General features: G+C 38.5%; 1 protein-coding gene across 2 annotated transcripts in view; it reads right to left on the bottom strand.

Moving 5' to 3' along the window:
* Nucleotides 1-24,132, bottom strand: part of SLC15A2 (solute carrier family 15 member 2) — a 36,755-nt gene extending 12,623 nt beyond the window's left edge. The window contains exons 1-13 of one of the 2 annotated variants that reach the window (XM_060099925.1): nucleotides 23,995-24,132; nucleotides 22,069-22,156; nucleotides 21,324-21,465; nucleotides 13,027-13,119; nucleotides 11,842-11,941; nucleotides 9,926-10,016; nucleotides 9,571-9,648; nucleotides 3,981-4,063; nucleotides 3,473-3,559; nucleotides 3,210-3,299; nucleotides 2,943-2,987; nucleotides 1,874-1,906; nucleotides 1,058-1,146 (exon numbers count right to left, since the gene is read on the bottom strand). In XM_060099925.1, the coding sequence (XP_059955908.1) occupies nucleotides 1,058-1,146; nucleotides 1,874-1,906; nucleotides 2,943-2,987; nucleotides 3,210-3,299; nucleotides 3,473-3,559; nucleotides 3,981-4,063; nucleotides 9,571-9,648; nucleotides 9,926-10,016; nucleotides 11,842-11,941; nucleotides 13,027-13,119; nucleotides 21,324-21,465; nucleotides 22,069-22,156; nucleotides 23,995-24,132 (1,157 nt within the window). The remainder of the gene's footprint in view (nucleotides 1-1,057; nucleotides 1,147-1,873; nucleotides 1,907-2,942; nucleotides 2,988-3,209; nucleotides 3,300-3,472; nucleotides 3,560-3,980; nucleotides 4,064-9,570; nucleotides 9,649-9,925; nucleotides 10,017-11,841; nucleotides 11,942-13,026; nucleotides 13,120-21,323; nucleotides 21,466-22,068; nucleotides 22,157-23,994) is intronic. The other variant, XM_060099926.1, reaches the window with a different exon arrangement.
* Nucleotides 24,133-24,948: the final 816 nt, after the last annotated feature.

Below are 24,948 nucleotides of genomic sequence, written 5' to 3'. Positions count from 1 at the left end.
TCTGCATTTCCCTGGCACTTTGCTTTCCTTATTAGGGCACTTAACATATTTCACCTTATTGCAATAATTAACCTTGCATATTTTCTAGCTTCCTTACTAAAGAGTAAACTTCTTAAGGGCAAGATTTGTGCTTTTACATTTGCATAGCACTTGGTGCTGAACTCAATAAACTGCTCAATGAATGAGTAAATGACAAAAGGTCATTTGAATATGGTAAGTGGTTATCAAAAGGAAATTGCTATTAAATCAGAAATTAGAGAAGACTTAACACCCTCCTCTGTCAAACTTTACAAAGAATAACACTTCTATTTAGAAGGTGGGGAAAGCAGTAATTAGGGACAATTCTATCCCCACTCTTATGGGTCCCCCATTTGTTTCATAGGGACAGTGGAAGATTTAAAGGGATTAGTTATCCTCAAAGGCTCTGGACTTCTTTGAAGAGGCAACTTTCAAGAACAAAGCAAGGGGGGAAGGGTAAGCTGTGACAAAGCGAAAGAGAGGCATGGACATATATACACTACCAAACGTAAGGTAGATAGCTAGTGGGAAGCAGCCGCATAGCACAGGGAGATCAGCTCGGTGCTTTGTGACCGCCTGGCGGGGTGGGTTAGGGAGTGCGGGAGGGAGACGCAAGAGGGAGGGGATATGGGAACATATGTATATGTATAACTGATTCATTTTGTTATAAAGCAGAACCTAACACACCATTGTTAAGCAATTATACTCCAATAAAGATGTAAAAAAAAAAGAACAAAGCAACAAGTTGGTTTAGGAGCCTAATCTCCATACTTTTGACTTCCCATGAAGTATAGTCCTAACTCTTCAACATCACATACATAAGTCTGCAGTAATGGCTTGGACTCTCTATCATAAGAATTAATTAGATCTAATTCCCGTCCTCCAGTATTAACAGGCGTTTAATCTAACATGGATAAGCAGAAGCAGAAAAATGATAAATCAAAACAAATCATCACTAAGTAGAAAAGATATTGACTCTTTATCAAACTGGGCAAATGTTGAGTCAGTTTGGAGCAACATAGGCATAGTGAGCACTTACGTGAAGTTAATGCCACACTTGGAGACCAGAGGATAAATGACAAGGTCAAACAATGGGATGAAGATAAGAACCAAAAAGGGATTTAGTACCTGTAACACCATGGTAAAAAGGATTATTACAAGTGTTCTTCTATCATGAGTGTAAGCATGTGCTCTCATTTGCATGTGTGCACTCTCTCTCACATCCAAACACACTTTCATCATACTATGTACAGAATGATTCCACATCTTTCAGTCTCTTTACACCCAAGACTCTATTTCCCCTGCATAGCACATTAGCTTCCAAATATCCCAAGGAACCAGTTTCACTCTGAACCTGTTTTTCTGTCAATCAACTGGGAGCTTTCCCCTCCCATTTTTACTTATCTTCTTCAGCACCACAGCCAAGGGAAAAATGTCATGGCCAGAAGAAAGGAATGAGAGAAGGAAGAATTGGGGATTGTTGAACAAGAGTTTAAAAAAAATACCTGGGAGTCACCAATAAACAGAGATTCTGATTTTGTTGCTCACACAACAAAGCCTTATACTTTCTTTGACAATATTTCCATGATACTTGACATGGGAAAAAATCCAGTGCTTATACATTCCCTGTGAGCTCAAAACTCAGTCTCCCTGGAGTTGATCAGGAGCTACTTACTTAACAGAGGATGTGAAAGAGAAGTGTGGGGCTTAAAGAGAATATTTTCATCCCTATGTTTAGCTCTCCTCAGCATACAAGGAAAAAAACATCAAATTATGGTTGGTAATCCTACTACTACAGGTAATGGTGTAGATGAGGAAAGAAATAAGCACCCAGGACTATAGAGAAGTCTCCTACCTGCATCTGGTCAGGCTGAAGCACAAAAAAACCCTGAAACATGATAACAAATCACATTAAGATGGTGGCCTAAAGACAAAAAAAAAGCCTAGATCAACCATCTTGCTAATTAGCAGGTGAGAAGCATAAGGTAAAATCCATCAGGTCTTTGGTTCAGGATCACTATTACCCTTGTAAGAGACTGGGAATAGCTTTAGGCTATGTCTCCTGAAGGCAGATGGGCTTAATGGAGAATCTTATTTTCTGTTCACTATGCTTTCTTTAACTTGAAAGAGAATAGAGTCAGTGTGTTTTTTATTAATCTCAGTAACTGCAGTCGTAGGTGGTAATAATACGAAGGACAAGACATCATGGTTAGGGTGAAGACTCCCACTGACACACAGTGTTTCTGAAGTTGTTCTCCAGGAGGTCAAAAAGAGGACAAACATGGTAAATCCTGGACAGCCAGGGGAAGGAAAAAGGTGAAATTATATTAAGCAGGCTCCAAACAGACTGGCATCATAAAACCCTGGCATCATTCCACCCTGCCCTCTTCACAACTGAGATGAAAGAAAAACAATACAATAATCTAGGAAGTGGGAACAAATGAGAGAAGAGTTTTTGCCAATGAATGGAAATTGGAAAAAGAGGAAATAATGTTTACAATTTTCCCGTTATTTCTGTATCCATGTACAAAATATCCCACCTCTGGGTCCTCTGCTGTTAGCCCTGCCTAAGCGATGGTGTCAATTGTGTTGTAGCAGCAATCAAACCTGCTGTGCCCTGGCCAGGCTTAGATGGAAGAAAACATCCAATCCCCCAGGCTCTATCACTTCATTTGCTATCCTCTCAGTGCTTCTTTGTATACATTTAAACCTTTCCATCCTTATATTTCTGATTTCTAAAGATAAGATTCTGTTTTTTATTTCTAGATTTGCTTTCTTTACTTTGCCTACTCAGTATCTTCATGCTAAAGGCACATCTCTTATGATCTTATGTCAGTTTTCAGGCAAAAACACAAAGAAATTTCTCCTTAATATGGATTATAAAGAAAATGATAGACTTCTCTGGAAAAATCTCTTCTACTCACCAAATTCCCATTCATCCTGGTGGCTTGCAAGGTCCATCGTGAGCCCTAGGGCAAACAGATGCTATTATAAGAAATCCCCTTCTCTGAGAGGGAAGGGGCTGGAAGAAGGGGTAGCTTTCAAAAGAACTATTCTTTTTTTTTTTAACATCGTTATTGGAGTATAATTGTTTTACAATGGTGTGGTAGTTTCTGCTGTATAACAAAGTGAATCAGCTATACGTATACATATATTCCCATATCCCCTCCCTCTTGTGTCTTCATTCTTACCTGCTGATCCAAAAGAGCCCAGAACATGGGCAACGGGATATAAAGAAATAGTACCCTGGTCAGTGCCTTCACATCCATAATGAGCTGCCTCTGCAAGAAGGGGTGAGAAGGAACAGGCTGAATTGCCAGATAGGGTTTTCTTGCTTAGAGTAGAAGTGGCCCAGAACGGTAAGAGAAGAGGTCAAATACAGCAGGAGGGAATCAGTTTGGACATTAGGAAAGACTACATGGAGGCATCAGATGTTTCGGCAGTTCCAACTTACTGGGTATTTCTCAGCTGCCCAGTCCAGCCAGTGCTCTCGCTTTGGAATGTCCGCAGAACAGTTCTTGAAACGGTTGGAAATGGCAAACTAGGGCAGAGCGTAGATATCAGAGGAGAGACCAAAAAAACCATCCCCTGCTTTTTCCAATTCATTATCTCTTCCCTCAAACACACATAACTCTTAAGTGACTTAATCCAACCTTTTGATTTCATCAGGCATTGAATTTCAGAATATTTCAAATCTAATTTTACCTATCCTTATTTTCTGTTGGCAACATACATAACTACATTTCAGAAAAGTTTTGCCCATTTAAAAAAATGATTACATTATTTTTAACTTAGTGGTTAAGTAGAGGCATAGAGGGAAGACCGATTAATCTCAGTTTGCCAAAAGGCACAGAAGTAGAGCAGAGGTCATTGAGAGAAGCCATGTTTGAAGGCCTATATGCTCAGCACAGCATCTCTTTCCCTTTGATTGAAAAAGGCAGGTAAACAAGTCATGGACTTACCCAGATACATTTGACAACTTGAGTCACTATGTTTCCTTCAGGAGGTGGTTTTCTGTATATTTTGCTTCCCATTGTAAACACAACTGCAGTTGATAGACAAATAAGGTTCTTAGCTTCTCATTTAGCACATTCAGTATGTAAACACTAAGGACAGAATGCTGAAATACAGGAGCAACTGGCTCATCTCATAAAGGGAGGGAACTGACTGATGCTATCTGACTTTGGAGTTATAAAAACTATGGGAGCCAAAATGATCAGTGTTGAGACTTTCCTGTTATCACAGAAATGAAAGTCACCTTTGAATTCTCACTCTTCTTTCTTCATCTCTACATCTGACATATTACCAACTTTTACTGACCCTCTGTCTTCAGTGCATTTCCTGCCTGCCCCCTCTTTTGCATCACCACTGCTGTGACTCTTGTGTAGGACCTCACAACTTCTACCCTGCATTATCAAAATGGCCACCACCTAGTTTCTCAGTCCTGTTCTCTTCTTCTTTTATCTGATGCCAAATTTAAATCTTTTTTCCAGGACCTACCTAACAAGCCTAAACTCCTGGCATGGAAGCCCTTCCCAAATTCATTATTATCCTGGTGGTTATTATTATCATTAATGATCTCTTGAAGATTTATTATTATATGTAAAGTGTTAGGCATTTTACATTCAGTACTGATTTAACCTGACAAAATATGTAATACTCTATTTTACACATGAAGAAATCAAGGATTAAAGAAATTAAGCAATTTGTACAAGAAAGTGCCAGAAACTGCATTTTTGACCTGAGGTCTGACTCAAGAATCTATACTCTTAACCACCATAAAGCACCTCATTCATTCATTCTTGCATTACACACTGTGCTAGATACTACTGGTAATAAAGATAAAAAAGAGGTGGCCCTGTCTGCAATGGAGCTCCCCGTCAACCTACCGCTTCCCACTTTACCTTTCATTATTCTCCATCTGGCACCTTATCCTCTAACCACTATTCATCATTCCTATGAAAAATTCTTTTCTGTTCTATTTCTGTTCTTGAGCTCATTCTCTTTCCCTCAACGCCCATCTTTATCCTTTAACCACATCTCCACAGTTATCTATAGGTGAATTTAATTTTCTTATTTTCTCCTTTATTTTCCAAATTACCAGCAATGAGATATTACTTTTATAGTTATAAAAAAGTAAAATTTTTTCAAGTTTATTAAATTTAACTAAAATCTGTGGGAAACCTCCATCTTGGTACCCTCCCAGATGTACTTTCCTCCTGAATGGACTTCCCAGCTCCAGCAAGATGCCCCTCTAGTAGATCTTCTACCCAAGATGCTTTTCTCAGTGACCAGTAGCAATTTCCAATATCCTTACATCTAGAATGCCTGAATCACCTTACTTTTCTCTATCCTAACTTTCTAATTTCTCCATTCCTCTCAGTCAGATTCACCCTACCACTTTTTCTTTATTTATCCTCTCAGTTTCCCCAAAGCTTCTCCAAATAGCACCCTTTACCTACCACAGCCTTCTTATTGTTGATAGAAAAAATAGTTCAGAGAAAGAATGCTAATCCTGGGAGACCAGTGGGCAGATAAAGAGGTATTTAGATAAGAAGATTTTGGAAGATTTTGGAAGGAAATAGACTGCTCTTGAAACTAAGAATGATCCTAGAAACAGGCTGAAATTCTCAGGAATTCTGGTCTAAAAGTGACAGTGAAGTGATAAAAGAAAGATCTTGACAAGTTCACACTTAAATTTCAAGGCCACTTAACTAAAGAAGATGAGTAGGGACCTTGAGTTTCTCTACCATCTCCTCCCACTAGTAGACGTCGCCTCTTACTTCACAAAGAAGATAGAAGGCTTCAGATGAAAACACCCTCAACTTCTTGCCACCAAATCTATTAACTTCTGTATCCACACCCATCCTCTCCTCTCTCCATTTAGGTGAGGGTGATTGATGTTCCTCCTCCTGTATAAAGGCAGTTGTGCCATGTGTGCTTTCATACTGATTATACTGTTTTATCTTACATCTTCAACATGTTTCTTTACTGGAGTCTTCCTAATGACATTCAAGCATGCTCAATATCCTCTCTTGACTCCATGTCGCCTTTCAGCTATAAATACTGTCTTCCCTTTCATCCCTCTCATTCACTTCCCAATTTACTCTAATTAGTCTCGAATCTCCACCAATCTACCATAGATGATAATATCAAATCAATGACCCTCTTGTCACTATATATATATATATATATATATATATTTTTTTTTTTTTTTTTTTTTCTTCCGGTACGCGGGCCTCTCACTGTTGTGGCCTCTCCTGTTGTGGCGCACAGGCTCCGCACACGCAGGCTCAGCGGCCATGGCTCACAGGCCCAGCCGCTCCACGGCATGTGGGATCTTCCTGGACCGGGGCACGAACCCGCGTCCCCTGCATTGCAGGCGGACTCTCAACCACTGCGCCACCAGGGAAGCCCTTGTCGCTATATTTAATGGACATTTTCCACCCTTATCTTGCTTTCCCAGTCAGTAACATTTGTTACTCTGAATGAGTCCCTTCTTGAAATCCTCTTGGTAGCCAAGATAGAACAACTATCACTTTGGCCATTCCTTCTTAGTCTCATTTGTGGGTTTCCCCTCTTTGCCTGTCTTTTTTTGTTGTTAAGTGTTGAACCCTTTACCTAATTCAAATACAAAATTTGACCCTTAACACATTTTCACTGAAAAGGAAATACAAGAACTTACAAGTAAATGCTGGTTTGTATAAAGGTATGCTCAACACTGAATAATCTCATTTAATAATATAAATACATAACAAAGAATTGACAATCTATATATTGGAGAAAATAATCATTATTAAGTTTCATTACATTAAGACTCATTCCCATACAAATTTGAAACATTATTCTAAAGGTTTATGCCATAGAGACTCCCCTTAGAGATTTGATTCTGGCATTAATGAAATCACCCTGGTTCTCAAAATATGATGTTCTGTTTTCTGCCTCTCCATTTGCACTGTTTTTTTCCTACCTGGAGAGCCATTCCCCAACTTTACTTTTGTGAATCTTTATTTGAATAACTTCAGTGCAACCTAGTTACTCATGCCTTTGCTGCACTTCCTTGTAGATATCTTTATTTCTGCACTTATCACAGAGAACAGAACTTCATTGTTCACTTATCTGTATCTTCACCAGGAAAATAAAATTCCTTGCAAATAGGTACCATAACTTGTTTATCTCTAATTCCTGGTGCTTAGATCATTTGACTGTCTTTTAAATACGGTGTTCCTCACGGTTCTAACCTTGCTGTCTTTTTACCCTACTCTTATTATCTCTTAGTTATTCCATCTATTTTCATGAATTAATTGCTATCCATATATTAATAGCTCCAGATCTTTACAGCTGAAACATTTCTTCTGAACTTTAAACCTGTATTTCCAAATAAATGTTTGATACTCCCAATTAAATGTTCCAAGGACATCTAAAATGTAGCATGTCCAAAACTAAATTCATTAGTATTGCCCCAAACCTCTTCTTCCTTATTATCAGTTAATGACCCTACTATCCACCATTTGCTCAAGCCAGAACCCTACATTCAATCTTGGCTTATCTTCTCCCTTACTTTCACACATCTAATCATATCAAGCTTGTCAATTCTGTCAGGGCCAAGGAGGGTGAGCTAAGTGAGGCACTCACCTTGAGCACAAAATTTAAGGGAGTACCAAAATTCAGTAATCAAGACAAAGGGTATCCTTGTCTCACCCATAACCCATTCTTTCTCCACATTACAGTCAGAAATACCACTGAAAAATAAAAATCTAACAATCATTCCTCTATTCAAAATCCTTTTGAAGCTCCCTACTAGTCTCCTGATAAAGTTCTAATTCCTTAGTAGGTTAAAAGGCCCTTCATTACCTAGTTTCTGTCAATTTCTCCTCTCTGTCTTTCCATTTATGCTCCAGGCAATTTGAATTCCTCTAAGGCCTTCAAATATGTCATACTATTTCTCATCTCCCTGTCTTACAGATACCGTGTCCTATTTCTGTTTCACTTTCAATATTTCCTTTGATTAATCTTTGAATTAATTGCTGCTAATCCTTTAGGTCTTACCTTACACATTATTTCTTTCCTGACCCTCGAAGTCTTAGTCAGATATCCCTCCTATGTGTTCCTATAGCTTTCTCTGTATTTCACCAGCTGTGACAGTGATCATACTATATTGAAATTTCCTGTTTTCTTATCTGTCTCCCTCCTCCTGCTGGACCAAATAAATTCTTTGAAAGCATGAATTCTGTAGCTATCTAATTCACCAGTGTGACCCCAATATCTAGCACAGAATCTGACACATAAACGGCTCATTAAGTCAATGTCTATCAAATTAATGAGTGAAAAAAATCAAATGAATAAATTAAATTATAGTGAAAAGTCAGAGAACTGACTTATTAGTACACAGAAAATTGAAGTAGCTGACTAATGATGACAGCTAACACTTAACATTTCATTATTTATTAAACATTTCCATTATAACATCTCTTTTGATCTTCATAATTACGCTGATACGTAAATAATATCATTGTGCAATGATCCAGAGAAAAAGACATAGTACTAATCAGAGGAAAACTAGGAAAATACTTGGCTTCAAAGGGAGAAGGAAGCAGAGAATGTATTATCACAGGGCTCCAGGAATTACGCATAAATTTCCTTGGAATTGGAATTGCAATCTGATATAATAATATTAGCACACCCCCCAACCCCCGGTAGAAAATAATCAGATGGAACATTGAGTCTCTGGGCTCTTTATCCTCTATTGAGCTCTTTATGTGTTTGGACTGGATATCTTCCAGGGGGGATGTCACCCAAAGGCTCAGCGTGAGAACAGGTTTCCAGGTCAATGATTAGAAACAATCATGTCCGAGTTTCCCCTTAGGCTGTGTAAACTAAGCAACACACACATCCCCCTTCCACTTCCATTGCTGGGTTCCCTGTGGTAAAGAGAATGCCACTTGATCTAAGTTGCATCAGTTTCCCCCTACTTATCCAACTCCTCTTATTCTCTTTGCTTAAGAGCAAACTTCTTGGGAGCATTGCAGAGCAGGGTAGAAACAGCTAAACCTAGAAGCTACTTTAAAAGGCCCAATGAATTTTAAAAGTCTTCCAATTACCAGATAAATAACCATCAGATGAAATAAGCTAGTTCAAAAGGAAGGATTAATTATTTTCCTTGCTTCATTATATACTGTAGTGTAGATCAGTACATCTCAACCTTGACTACACATTAGAATCACCTAGATACTTAAAAAATTACAGATGCCAAGGCCCTATACCACAGAGATCCTGATTTAATTAGTCCTACATAGGGTCCAGGGATCAGTCTTTTTTAAAGCTCTCTAGGAAACTTCTTATTAGTTATGTAACCTTGGGCACTTTTTTTTGAGGTTTCTGACTTTATTCAGTTAATTTATCTCCAATGTCTAGGGAAAACCCCTACAATAACACTTACCTAATAGGTTAGTGTGAGGACTGAATGAAATAGTTTGTGTAAAGTGCTTACATCATGCTTTACATGTGGAAGGCATCAGTGGCTATTAGTTTCCTTTGCCCCACTGCACTTACCAAGAGCTATCACCATAAGCAATCCTGGAACTCCAAAAGCCAATGCATAGCAGTCTTTCCCAAAACATTGCACATCTCCTACAGGAAAACAAAACAAAACAAATTAAAACTGAATCTTAAGTCTTTGACGTTCTACTCTGTAAGCTCAGGTTTTTGAGGTCATAGACATAGCCATCCTCTTTCTTCCCATCACCTAATCCACAATCCTTTTGGGCCAGACAAAGCAAGATTAAAAGAAATTCTCTCAGATTTTCAAACTCTTATAAAAGGAGAAGATGGACAGGAGGAAGCCTTGAACAGATTTCTGGCTGGCCTGAGTAAAGCTTATACAGAGTCCCTCAGAAAAGATCCCAACCTCTCAGCATGGGTGTGACAAATGTAGAAATCAAGCTCCCTGCATTGATGGAGAGGTAGAAGACTGAGAAGTATCTAGTCCGTTCTTCTGCCTGGAAAAAAAAAAAAAAAAAAGGCCAAATCATCAGTGCAATATGCCTCCTAGCTCCACCCCCCACCTCATGTTCAGACTAAGCGAGAGGTACATACACAGAGACAGATTCAGGCACTGCCTCTGTGAATGTGTATGTGAATATCATATTAGATATTTTAACACATAGCTCGCTGACCCCAGACAAACATTTCCCTATCTTTCAAACCCTAGTACAAGCATCTTAAACATTCTTTTACCCCTTTATATTGGCAAAAATGATCATTTTGTACACTATGCCTATGTACTGTGTCCTATACATATCTATTCTAATATTAGTTTCTTTGCATTAAATGTCTATTTCTTTCTGTAGGTTGAGTTCCTTTAGGGCAGAAATTGTATCTTATTATTTTCTGTAATCCCCACTAGTATAGTACCTGTTACACTACAGACAATAAGTGTTTATTAGCTGAATTTATTAAGTGATTGAGTGACCAAATAATTGATTTTGTGGAATGTGTGGTAGGAATAGGACTAGAACATGGGACAGTGGAGTAAACTGTCCGTCAAACAGGATAATTTACCTAATGTTTATGGGAAGTCTGCCAAAGAGTATAAAAGGATATCTGTGGGCTTGGAAATGGCTGGTGGAAACCTGGAGGTGGGCTTGTACTATTATTGAAATATCTTTGTGGAGCAGTTACAAAGTGAAGCAATTTTCAAATACAGTTGCTGATGCTTTATTCATTGTGCACTTCTGTGCTTCATTCTGATGCCCCAGATCTTTTCCTGACACATCAGCACAATACTCATTTTCTATTTATGGTGTGTTTTGCTTCCTCTTCTGGTCCCCATTTAAACTCATTACACCAATCTATGTGTATAGTTCATTGTGCATAGAATCCCACTTGCCAGAGGTTGGTTATTTCTCCAACATCAGCAAGCAATTATGATCTATGGACCCGCAGGCAGATAAAGAATATAAAATAACTCAAATGGTCTGAAGGGTTAGAGACATGAAGGAAGACAGGACACAGAGAAAGAACAGAGTGAAAACCCAGAAACATGGTAACTAGCTACAGAAGAGGGAATAATACATGAAGACAGCCAAAAAAGAAAACTGAGAGGAAAAAAGAGGAAGCTAGAAATGTTGGCTGATCTAAGAATAGACTACTTCCCTTGCCTAGTTGTCACTGCTTCCTTATACAGGCTCATTTTTACCTTTATTCACACTGTTTTCCCCTCCCACTGACAGTGGCAAGTATTTAGGAAAAGAAGGAATGATCATCCAGACAGGTTCATCTAGAGAAACTCATTCTGTTTTATTCCAAATGGTCCTTTTCCCCTTTCATAGAATCTCAAAGCTAGAGATGCTTAAATCATCTCCGTACTACTCATCACCTACCATTCCCAAAGTGATTACCATGTATCTTCTTAAGTACCTCAAGTGAGAGTAAACTCACTACTTCCAACTATTTGAAGTTTTTCTTTCCATCAAGCCAGAAGCTAGCTTCCTATAGCTTTCAGCCATTGATCTTTGGTTTAATTACTGACATCCTTCAAATATCTATAGACAGCTAAAATATTCTCTTTAATTCTTATCTTATCCAGGCTACAAATATCTCCATTTCCCTCAACTTTTCTTCATAAGAGCATCTTTTAGTCCATCTACCACTTTCCTTTGAAATGTTGCAGTTTTTCCCTCTATTAATGACCAGTACCCAGCACTGAACGCAGCTCCTCAGATATGATCTGACTAGTGGATCACTTCAATCTTGGCAAATGGTTACCTGCCGTTTGATGCCTGCTCTACATTCTTGAAAACACAGAAATTACAGGACTCTTACATGTTTTTCTTCAAACTGGTCTCCACCAAAAGCTGCCACACAGGGTTTGATACCTCCTGTCCCCAAAGCTATTAGACTCAGGCCGACCATTGATAGGACTCTGAAATGGAGAGGTGAGAGTACTAACCATATTGATACTAAACACAACTGTAGAAATAAAATATAGAGCTACAAGAGAAAAAAATGTGTACAAGGGCAAAGACCTCCTTCACATTTCTACACTGTGGGCATTTTCCATATGCCTTCAATCCTAGGGGAGACTCAAGTACACTTATAATCCTTGAATTTCTGCCAGAAAGTATACATTACATGGTGAGATTTGTCCCTGATAGTTTCATTTACCCCTTGTGCACAACAGATAGAAGCAGATACTGAAGGAACTCCAAAGTTAAAGCACTGGTTCTCAATCTTGTCTTAGTCAAAGGGACACTTCAATAGAATGACCTTGTGAACCCTTATCCCACATATCCTTAGTAACCACAAAATAAAATGTTAAACTAGTCATAACTAATAGGAGTAGTGATTTCTGAGGGGACAAAAATAAGGAGGTATCTAATATTTATTAAATTTCAAACAAAATTCTTAACTCATTGGAAAGTGCACATATAGGCACAGTATAAACATGAATATGTATGACCTGCTTCTTGAACAACTCTAATCCTCTCTACTGACTGAACCAACAGACATCAGAATCTATCAAGAGTCTCTGGCATCATAAACATCAAGAGCTTAATAAAGAGGGATAGAGCAACTGGAATATATGGAGCTACACATAAATGGAAATAATCCAAGCTTTGAAAATGAATTCTACAATGTATTATAAGGAAATATCACAGAAAATTTTTTTTAACTCTGGTAAAGGTACAATGTGTGGATGGGTGAATAGATGAGGAGGGCATGAAGGTTTTAATGTCTTCAAGCACATGAAGAGTTTTTATGAAAAGGATACTAACTGGGCATTCTACTAGTCCCCAAACATTTAATAAAAACCAATGAGATCAGATAAAGCAGGAAAGAGTTCAACTGGTCAAAGTTTTTTCCTTAACCAATTTGGTATTAAAACAGATTGGAAAATAAAGGGACATCGTTGGTAAGAAGACAGAAAAACATCTGTAATGAATGTGTGAGACATTTACCTGCCCAATGGAGGAAAAGTGGTTTAGTTTATTCCATGATTTTACTCACGTGTGTAACATTTGTCCCCCCAGTATTGGTAAGGCACCCATGGACTTGATCACATGGCCAAGCACATACACCAAGGAGAGATAGATGATTGTCCTGTTGAGAGAGTTAAATCAGTCAGTCTACAAACAGAATTCAGAGATTTGAGTAATTACGGACTCAGAGTTCATACTGTTCTCAGTGCCAGGATAAATGGAGTGGCAGGAGGAGGGGGTGGAGAAGGAAAGAATTACCTGAGATATGCAAATAGAAATAATAATAGTGAATGAAACAGTCTAGAAAAAGAGACAGTAACTCTTTACCCTGTAGTGTTAGAGATAATGGACATTCCTTTCTCATACCTGCTCTCTCTTTTCCCTCACTAACCCCACACAAACAAAGAGTACCCCTGATCTTGTGTAGATATGTCATGACCAGGTTGGATTTGTAGCCAGCGATAATGTTTTAAGGAAGGAGAACCAGAAGAACAGGATACTTTGACCTGAGGTTTCTTCCAAGGAATGTCTTTGGCTCTAGAAATCCATAAGGGTCAAGAAAGAATGTCACATAAACAGGAAAAAAGGGACGGTTAACACAAAGAACTTTCTCTAAACACAATCACTGGGATATATAGAGAGGTAAAGGGCTCTCAGGTTCAGTCTGAACAGTTGGGTTAATTGTAATCCCCACCACAGTTTCCTCATGGACAATTTCCCAAGGGTAAGAAAGGAACCAGGGTCTCTGAACAGACTGTCCAGTGATATAGCTCATGCAGTTGATAGGGACTTGTTATGCTGTTTTTCCAAAAAATCTGAATGACAAACATGAAGTAGAAGAGTGAGGAATTCCAGTAAGAACATATGTAGAGATATACACACTGAAACATGGCATACTACCAAATATACAATGTGTATTATTTGTATTAAGACACCAGTATTCTCTTTATATATAAGTAGAATATTAATACTAGAAGGAACCTTGGAAATTATATAGCTAACTTCTGTGATTTTGAAGTGTTATATGCTAATGTGGAATATAAAGAATGGAATGAAAGTAGCAGAGAGAGGCTGGAGATGTCAGAAATCTCAGAATGTGGATTTCTCATTCTAAATGCCTTATCTTCCTAGGTTGGCTCTCCAGTGAAGGGATCTTAGAGGGTTTATAATGGGAAGCAGGGGATAAGAAAGCTGAGTGACTAAACCAGGGCTAATTAATATTAGGGGAGGGGGCAGCCTTTTCCAAAAGGCCTTGTAGTGTCTTCTTGAGAAAAGTTCCCTTCACTGGAATAAAAAGAATGAATAGAAAGAAAGGGAATAAAAAGGGATTGAAAAAAAAGCCCAACAATTATGAACACAAAGTAGATGATCTATGCTAAATCATCACAGAGAAAAAACAAAAGGAGTCTGAGCTGGAGTGATAGTCTGCATTGGGAGAACAGGGCAATATCAGGTTGTTGGACTAAATGAATGAGAGAAGTATAAGTGCCTTAAAAGGAAAACAGGCAACCTCCTAGGTGAAAAATTCAGGGAATTAGTCTAGAATGTGAAGAATATAAGACAGGAAGCTAATGGTAGAGAACTTTAACAGAAGGAGAGAGAAGTCAAGAGAGACTTGGAAATTCTGCATTTGAAATGGAGTCATTGGGGTCATTACAATCCCAACCACAGGACACAGATCTGTTTTAGATAGACTTGACCAATCTTCCATTTGCAAATGAGGAAAGTGAAATCCAGAGAAGTCAAAGGATATTTTTAAGGTGACATTCTAATTAGTATTAGGATTAGGTCTAGAAATTCTACTTTCTTACAGCCCAGCATTCCTTCAGTTTTATCATGAACAAGTTAATGTGGAAAAAGGAAAGGAAAGAGAAAGAAGTTTTAAATTTTATTTAACCGTAAGAATATCAAAAGCCAGAGACATTTTTAATTAAAGCTTAGGATCTGAGAAGGAGTATGTGCAGTAGGCATATATTATTATTCATACTTCCTCTGAGGCAGAGGAAGAGACCTAGCATAAAGAGGGTCAGCTCTGACGAGACAAAAAAAAAAAAAAATAGTGGGGGAAGGACATGCTATAGACACACTCAAAAAAAAAAAAAAAGGAAATTGTAGAGAAGACATCTAAAAGCATATTTGGCAATAAACACATTTAAGAGAGTGGCTTTTAGTGATTGCCATGATCAGGAGTCCAGAGCGACAGTCACAGATCACAAGGTAAAAACCAACACTAGGGACTATGACTAAAAATGTTATTCTCTCTTAAAAGCAACTAGGCATCAAAAATTGCATCTGAGCATGTAATTAACCCTCTCAGTAGATGTTTATAGAAATCATAAAAAGCCAGTGTCCATACTTAAAAATTTTCTTTTCCATTGTATATCCACTGGCTACTCTTTCCTGTGTGTAGCCCTGAAGGAAGGTTCACCTCTTTCCTGACATAGGGAGTTCCTTATACAAGAGTGAGGGACCCTGGATACCCATTTTCTCTTAACAAAGCTATGATTCTGCAACTGCAAACAGAGGAAGCACTTTTAATAGAAGTTGTTTACTAAATTCAGATGTTTCTAATGTTATAGGATATTTTTCATCCTGAAGATAACATCTGAAGAAAAGGAGAGGAGTTTTAAATACTTATATTCTTATGTTGCTGTCATCATTGTTTTTGTACATGTGAGCTCACACACACCCCGATAGAACAAGTTACTCATGTTTTCTCCAACTCACTTTCTCTCAGAAAGAGATACCAATTCATCCCCAAAGAGTTTTGTGATTTAAAAAGCAACCACAGGGCTTCCCTGGTGGTGAAATGGGTAAGAATCCACCTGCCAGTGCAGGAGACACGGGTTTGAGCCCTGGTCCGGGAAGATCCCACATGTCATGGAGCAACTAAGCATGTGCACCACAACTACTGAGCCCGTGTGCCACAACTACTGAAGCCCATGCTCCTAGAGCCCGTGCTCCGCAACAAGAGAGCCACCGCAATGAGAAGGCCGCACACCGCAACGAAGAGTAGCCCCCGCTCGCGGCAACTAGAGGAAGCTCGCACACAGCAACGAAGACCCAACACAGTCAAGATAAAGATAAGATTGGAGCTGATTTCTTTGATTTGCTTTGGTGTTTTCAAGGCAGGAAATGCTTTCAAATCATTTTCTGTGTGTGATCTGAATGCAGGTAAAGAATTCCTCAACTTGTCAGAATGCTTATTAAATGTAATAATAATTTGTGTAACCTGCTGTGATACTAAAGTGGCTAATGACAGTCACGGGTTTCCAACCAGGAAGGGTTTGTTTTAATGCACATGTCTAATTTAAGAAGTTCACTACTTTATTATCATGTAATATTGTCATTCGCTTGAAATAGTGCAAAGCTAACAGTTGACTGATCACTCTTTAAGAATTTATGGTTTCTTGTAAAATCAACAGAGAATCTATTTCCAAAGAAAGAAATATCAAAATTAAGTAATAATTAAAAAATTTATGGGGAAAGTATCTCAGGCAACTCATAACAATTCCTAGATGTTTTTTATTAGTCCATGATGTTGTCACAGTAAGAAAGGGTCTAAATTTATAGATAAATGCTGGGCCTGCTACCTTAATATGTGAGTGTGGTTGCCCTGGATGCAGTGCAGAGGATACACAGAGGCGATAATTCTGTGCTCCAAGAGAATTAATGGTGGAAAGTTACACGATGCTCAAATAGCTCCTTCCTTAGGAAAAAGGAAACTATCCAGAAAGTCACACACCTAGCAGAATATATTGGAACCTTGGGACTTATTTTTATAATCCTATTTCTTTTTTTATAGAGCTTCAAAAAATCATCTTTGTTCAAAAAGAGGAAATATTTTCTTTACTATCAATGGACAGAACTTCTCATATTTTCACAAATGTCAGTGTTCTTCTATTTCAGGAATTAATTTAAAATGTTGTCATCAAATAAAAATTCCCATATTATTTTAAAATCTTTTTTTTTTTTTTTTTTCTCGGTACGCGGGCCTCTCACTGTTGTGGCCTCTCCCGTTGCGGAGCACAGGCTCCGGACGCGCAGGCTCAGAGGCCATGGCTCACAGGCCCAGCTGCTCCGCAGCATGTGGGACCCTCCCAGACCAGGGCACGAACCCGTGTCCCCTGCATCGGCAGGCGGACTCTCAACCACTGCGCCACCAGGTAAGCCCTAAAATATTTCTTTTATTATTATCAAGTGTCAAAGGTAATCAAGGCTATTACTCTTGACGCACAAAGCAAATGTTGACATAAGAATGCTCTTTGTCACTGCCCCTTATTGTCGTATGCCATGGTGCCAGGCAGAATTGCTGAAATCCACTGCCCCCCCCAGTGATGTCTCACCCTAATCTCTGGAACCTATGACTATAATGAGATGTCACTTCTTTAATTATGTTATATTATATGACACAATTGACAGTAAGATAGTGAGATTAACTAGATGAGCCTGATCTAATCATATGAGCCCATAAAAGCAGAGACTTTTCTCTGGTAACAGAAGGGGAAGAGATTCAAAGTTCGAGAAGGGTTTGATACACCATACTGATAGCCTGAATATGGAAAGAAGCACGTGTCAAGGAAAGGGGACACCTCCACCTGAAAGATGGCAAGAAAATAAGCACCTACAATGACAAGGAAATTAATTCAGCTAACAACGAATGAGGCTGGTGGTAGATTATTCCCCAGAGTCCAACCTAGGAGACACCCAGACCTGTGAGCCAACTGACTGGCTCCAACTTCTCACTTACAGAATTGTGATATAATAAATGAATCTGGTTTTAAGCCGAAAATAAATAAATAAATAGATTTATTTATTTAAAAAAAGTAGCTGAAGTAGAGATTAAAAAAAAAAAAGCAATCACAATACCCACAACAAAATAAGTCATCTTCACACCTGCCCACACCTACCTCAGTCTTGTGCCTATATTTGAGTATCTGAGGGTGAATAAATTGATTAATTGAAACACTTGCTGTGGGCCTGTTATGTACCAGGCACTGTTCTAGGTGCTGTGGATAAAAATATAAATGAGACTTTGTCTTCTAAGTGTCTGAAGAAGGTATTAGATTCATATACAATAGTTATGATAAGACAGAGTTTGGTAAATGTCACATGAGGGTAAAAAATAAGGAGTTCAGAGAACTTTAGATTACTTCTGGCTAGTGGTGAAAGGTGAGGGGCAGAGAATACTCCATTGCATAGGTGGAATTTGAACTGAGCCTTAAAGGGTTTGGACATAGAAGGCTGGGGAGGAAGGAGATTCCATGAAGTAGAAACTATGCAAACAGACATGGAAAAGAAATGTCCCTGTTTATCATTAGGTAAATATTAGTATTTGGTTTTTCTCTAGTGTATATTTTTGAAAGGGAGTATGACAATAAGAGCAGAAAGGTAAGTTGGATGAGATTAGTAGACAGTGTGTTAGCAGAAATTTTTGAGCAGAGTAGTAATATGAACAGAGATTTCTTTTAGGAAGATTAATTTGACAGTAGTGCATAGACTCAATTGTGAACAAAAGATATGGGAAGCAACGAAAACATCGTACACGTCCATTTCAATAGCCCAACTTAGAGGCTAATGAAAACCAAAACTAGAGTAGTGGCGATTGATGGCCATGGGATTCAGTGTTGAGGAGGGAGAATGTGAGAGAGATTATGGAAATAGAATTGGCAGAATTTGAAAACTGATTGGATGTGGGAGTATAGGAAAGCTAGGAGAGAGGATAAGGTGGAATATACAGGAGATGAATGCTAATGTGCAGTTATAATGCATAAGGGTGCTTGAGTGACAGGTTAAGATTACAGAGTTTGAGGAGCCATTAGCATATAGGTAAAATTGACACCACAGAGGTTGCTGAGGGAGAATCTGGAGAAAGGGGAGAGGGTAAAAGGTATACACTGGGGAAATGCCCACATTCAGGAAAGAGTAAAGTAAACAAAAAGCAAAAGAAAAGCCAAATGAGGAAGAATCCAAAAAAGTAAAAGAACAAGAAAATACAGTGTTAAAGAAGCCCAGGAAGTTTCAAGAATTTAGGGGTGCTAACAGACTAAAATGTTAAAACACACTCAAAGTGAATAAGAATTTAGAAAAGACCACTGGGTTTGATAACAAAGAGATCATTACCAGTGATCTTAGAGAGAAGAATTTCAATAGGATAAAAAGATGACATACTATATATTATTTCACTTACCGTAATCTGCTTTGTATTAAAGCTAGTTGAATATGAACAACATGAAGCATGTATTATGTCTTATTCATCTTTTTATCCCTCATGGGTCTTTGGACAAATAGAAGTTGCTCAATAAACATTTACTGAATTAAACTCTATCAGCTTAAGTTGAATCTAATTGGATTCTACTGCACTGCATTACATTACTCTACCCTAAGGAGTGATAATGAAGAGAAAGGAAGGCAACAAATAATAAGTGATTCTTTTAAAAATCTGAAGGTAGTGGTAATAAGACAAAGAAGATAGAAAAAGAAAGGTTAACAATAATTTTGTTTGTTTAAAGGTCTCATATTTGCCCTTGCTTCTAGGTACAGGACAAGAGTGTCTCTGAGGAAGAATTTGAAGGAAAGAGACAGAGGTACTGAGGGTACAAAGACACAAAGGAGAGTGATCTAGGTGATGGTGATACATTTGTAAAAATTCATCCAGCTGTACATTTAAGACTTTTGGATTTGTGTACTTTATGTAAGTTATACCTCAATAAAAATAAATTCAAAAAAAACTGAAAGTACCTCATAAAGGATTGAGATTGAGGGCACAAGTGGAGGTTGCTAAATTTCCTCTGAAATAGTCAGGAAGCTATTACTTACCAAATCTCGGATCTATACTTTTTCAATCTTAAAGGAAGTCATTTTAAAAATAAATAAAATTACTACATGATATATGTGAGTCTTTTATTCTATAACTGAATGAAGACTATATACCATGGTTTATATTTTCTTTCTGCACATAGTGCCAACCCTCTATCTGGATGGACTCGGTATAAGGAGCAAACATAGATCTCAGCCACCTGCCATACCTTTCCCAAGGCAAGAAACCGTGTTTAGTACTAAGGTGTGGTTGTAGCGCTACATTGGGTGCTGATTAAAAACTTTAGAAGAATGAATATATCTAGGCCAAAGTGAGATAGAAACCAATGTTTACTAAAGAGGATTCCTTGGAACACTAGGTCCACAAGAAATCCTGAAAAAATATTCCATGGTTAAATAAGTTTGGAAAATACTACATACCATAACCTGTTCTTGGATATTTTATGGTATGAATTCACATGTTAAAGGCTGTAAGAAGTCATGCAGTAAAGATACCTTTTTAGCTTTATTCAGCCTAGCATTTTCCAAACTTATTTGACTATGAGAGCTTTATGTTCCCACATAACATTCATTAGATCCTATACAACCAATTTTCAACAGAATGCACTTTGAGAAATGCTAATTTAGACAATTCCATAGAAGACAAGTCCACAGAAAATACCTGAGTGATGGATATCTAAGAGCCATCTCTAGCCCATGAGGATGATGTTATAGGGGACAAAAATAACACTACCCCAAACATATCTCTTGGTGCTATTTTCAGGGACTTAAAAGATACTGAACTGAACAGACCATTAGTCTAACTCATGAAGATATTTATTATATTATTAAAAAAGAAACTACAGAAGGAGGTTAGAGAAGAGAAACAGAGATGGTAAAAGAGCTAAAAAGAGGGATTCAGGGCCTCCCTGGTGGCGCAGTGGTTGAGAGTCCGCCTGCCGATGCAGGGGATACGGGTTTGTGCCCCGGTCTGGGAGGATCCCATATGCCGCGGAGCGGCTGGGCCCGTGAGCCATGGCCGCTGGGCCTGCGCATCCGGAGCCTGTGCTCCGCAACGGGAGAGGCCACGGCAGTGAGAGGCCCGCATACCGCAAAAAGAAAAAAAAAAAAAAAAAAAGAGGGATTCATAAGAAGATAGTAAGAGTTTTGGGATGACTCAATCTAGAGAAGAGATGATAGTGTATCAAATAACTACATTGAATTATAAATTTTCTTGTGGGTAGCAATCTCTATCACCTGAGATCAGAACAAGAACTAGTCTTAAATTACAGAATGGAAGATTAAAATTAGATAAAAGAAAAAAACGCTGCTGACTGAAAAGGGTATAAAAATATTGGAAAAACTGATAAGAGACAAAACCTTTCTGTATTGTCAGTCTGAGAGAGATTCTTATTTGTCATGGATTACATAAGTATGTTCTTGCTTGGAAGCAAGAGGCTAGAAGTGATAGTCTCTGCACAATTAACATGTGCAGCTTCTTGGACTGTGACCTCCCATCATCCTTACTTGAATTTTCCCAACCATGAGTCAGCAATGGCTGCTCCCAGGATGGGAGTGAAATAACAGAGGCTGCTGAAGGCATGGTATACAGATGTGGAAGTGTCTTCACTCCAGTGCAGGAAATACAGGAAATACAGGGTCAGCACAGCTGAAGCAAAAAAAGAGAGACAAAACAAAATAGATGCATTAAAATGATTTATGGAGCAAAAGAACATTTGATATGGTCTTTGAAGTTGATACTGACCTTCAACACTCCTATCAGTGAAGTGATGAGGGGTGATTGCTGGGCAGTAGAAGCAGGGCCCCTTGGAGTTGTGGGAGTGAATGGGGCTATGCTTAGTACACAAATGCAATACTCCTCCCTTCAGTGTATGTCTACATAGGATAATTTAGGCCAATCCAAAAGATAACATGGAGCTTCTAATATCCCTTCCTTCTCCTTCCCAGCAATGATATAACCCATAGACCTGAGGAACAGAAATGAAGAATGGAATGTCGATGATGAGAGTTTTTCCACTTATATTCTCATAGGCTGTGTTCTGATTTTCACTTGGCCTTTCTGTTCTTGGCCTGTATGACTTAGTAGGTAAAATCCCATGAGGCATTTTTTGGAAGTCTTCGCCAAAGGAAAGGACCAATTGGATGAAGGCAGAAAGAGTAGATAAGGGAAATAAGTGCATATGAGACAGGTTGTTACAAACATGGGGTGAGAGTGAGTGGAGAGGAGTAGGACTCAGGGACACAAAATTACCTTTCATGCCATAATAGGAAAAGCGCTCACAGAATTCATTCACCACAATGAAGACAATACTCAGTGGATAGTTGGAGCCACAGATTTTCTAAGAAACAAAAAGGCAATGGTTCAAGCATGAACTATATTTCCCTGTTTAAACCATTAGATTGCTCCACAACAGAAAAAAATCATTTATTTTAAGTTGCCATGATAGGTCACGTGAAACAATGGCCCCTGCTCTTCATGAAACAGCCAGTATCACACTGAAAGTGCTTGCATTGCTGATTTAGCAGTGAGAAGCTATTCTGAATATTACTTTTTTCCTCAATTCATTTAACATGAAACTGCTCAGGCATTCCTTGATACTAGACACCAGGACCTGTTCATCTTCCCACAAGTACTAAATGAAAAGCCTGGGGCTCTGGGTAGGAGAATAATCATACTTATTTTCAGGAACAGAACAAAGAGTTGGCCTATGGAGCACTTGATGTCCAGGCAGTCACACTCAGATGTCAGTATCCTGCTTAGCTCCACTGTGCGGATTAACCTTTCTTTTCCCACTTGCCCCATTCACTGTGCTGGGAGAAATCCTAGCAATATGAAGGCTTCCCATTCAGTGGCTACTGAAGCCAGGCACAGAGCCTAGTACAGATTGCTAAAGGTAAGATGACTGATCACCTTGACCTTGGGCAGAGAGTTCTTAAATCTTGTCAAATTAAATGTCCATTCTTTCTATGAAAGAAAGATTCTATAACATTTTCATGCTAATCTTTTTGGGCATTAAAAGGACTATGCTATTTCATGCACTGTATCAGTCAGAATAAAAGGAACATCATGTTTTATTTCAAATCCCTACCCATTATGATAGCCCAGCCAATATGAGAGGGGGATGGAGATATGTGTCCTTGGTTCAGTCGAATCTTATCATGAGATTTTTATTGCCTTTTCTTATTCATAAGATGTACACACATCTTTGTAAGCAGGCTCAAATTCTTTGGGACCAGAAAACATATAACTAAATAAATTAATGTATTCATTCTTTTATCCACATGGATATAAAAAACAACCCTCCAAAATATTAATATACATTAACGTATGATAAAAACTTGCTTGGAAGACAATATGAATTAGTCTTATTACCTTACCAGCTCACAGCTCGAGAATCATGCAACCTGAAGTTTAGTTAACACATTTCTACTAGCTATGTAACACTGTCACTGGCTGTGTTAACATACTGATCCAGGCCATGTCACTACACTTCGCTTTATACTTCAGTTTTGTTATTCCAAAGAAACTACCACCTCTAGAATACTACTACAGTTACCTCTTTGCCTGTAGTAAGAATTCAGTAAATACTGGCTAGTATGTCTGTATCCTCTCCATTTACAGGATTTTGATATGAGGATTGAATAAGAACTGGGAAGTGCTTTAACAAGTGTATAAAGTAAAACATTATTATTACTTCCTTGTTTCTCTGTCCTTTCTCCCACTGTAAAGTGGAACACAGTAACAGAGACTAGATCTATTCTAAAACTTCTCTTGGTGGTCAGCATAGATTCTGTGCACAGGGGAAACTAAGGGCTGAGATTTTTTTTGGTGAAGAAAGAACAATCACACACAGTTCTCCAGAAAGGAGTACTTGCCAAGTTTCCCTGGACATTCAAATTGCTTTTTTTCCACCCCAGAGAAACTCAGAATATACAATGAAATACAGCCAAGTCCTGGATACCAACTGAAGAACTCTGACTACCTCTTCCTGCTGCTTCCTCTCCTAAGTTAAAGGAAACTTCTGTTTAGGTTTGGTTTACAGGTTAATTCTAACTCCAAGAGAGAATAGTTTTTAATACTCTAACACAGCTCAGCGTGAAGCTCCAGGGGCCAAGAAGGAGAACCAAAAGAGTAAGTCTGTTCCTACCAGAGACAGAACTGAATCTGAGGACTCACCGGAGATGGCTTCTTTGGAAAGCTGGGGGGTCGAGGTGGTACCTCTTCAGGGGAGACAGGTAAAAAAGGAGTTTCCTTGAACTCATTTTTCTGGAAGAGATTCATGGCTGGCTCCTTACTCTCTCTCTCTTCAAGCATTTGGCTTCGGTAGGCAGTTGGGACAGCTGCCAGGCTACTGTGAAAAGGGGGACTGGGAGGGGAAGAGGGGGTGGCTTCAGCAGCTAGGTTTAACCCTGTGGGTGTCAGGCGTCAGCAGCCGCCTGCAAAGCAGAAAGCTATAGAAAAAGAAAGGATTGGGTCTCAGACTAGTTCAAAAGAATGTTTATGTCACAGGGAAGTGAGAATAACACATCATGGGATGAGACAGTATAATGCTGGAAAATTTCAAATGAGTGAAAATTAGTTAAGAATACAATGCCTGGAGCATAGCCTAGAGCAGATTTTGAAATCGATTTCAGGGTAATAATAGCTACCATTTTTTTGCACACCTATTGTGGGGAAGGTTTATACACACAAACACACATATATATTATATCTACATGTTCTAATTCTTACTACTATCCCCATTTTATAGGAACTAATGTCCCCAGAGGTTATGTAATTTGTCCAAAGTCATGTGGCCAGTAAGTGGCAGATCTGGAATTTTCACTATACCACTACAGATTAGTATCAGTAATGCCTGTGGTCATTACTTAGAAATAGAAACTATGGAAATAAAAACATAGTAATGTAGGGGAAATGAAATGCATCGAAGAGGGAAAGTTATCTCCAAATAGAATTTGGAGAGATACATAAAATGTTGATTTTTGGTTTTCAACATAATAAAGTTCAACTAGAAATGTCTTATAAGCAATTAAAGAGGTGTAGCTGAAGAAAACAAAAGGAAAGGGTTGGTGATGTACATTTGGGAATCATTCTTCTCCTTTGCTAAATTCATTCCCTGTGTTTTCACTT

This window comes from Mesoplodon densirostris, chromosome 5 (assembly GCF_025265405.1).
Source record: "Mesoplodon densirostris isolate mMesDen1 chromosome 5, mMesDen1 primary haplotype, whole genome shotgun sequence".
Taxonomy (NCBI): Eukaryota; Metazoa; Chordata; class Mammalia; order Artiodactyla; family Ziphiidae; genus Mesoplodon; species Mesoplodon densirostris.
Note: the sequence above shows the minus strand (reverse complement) of the source record. Positions and strands in the feature narration are given on the sequence as shown.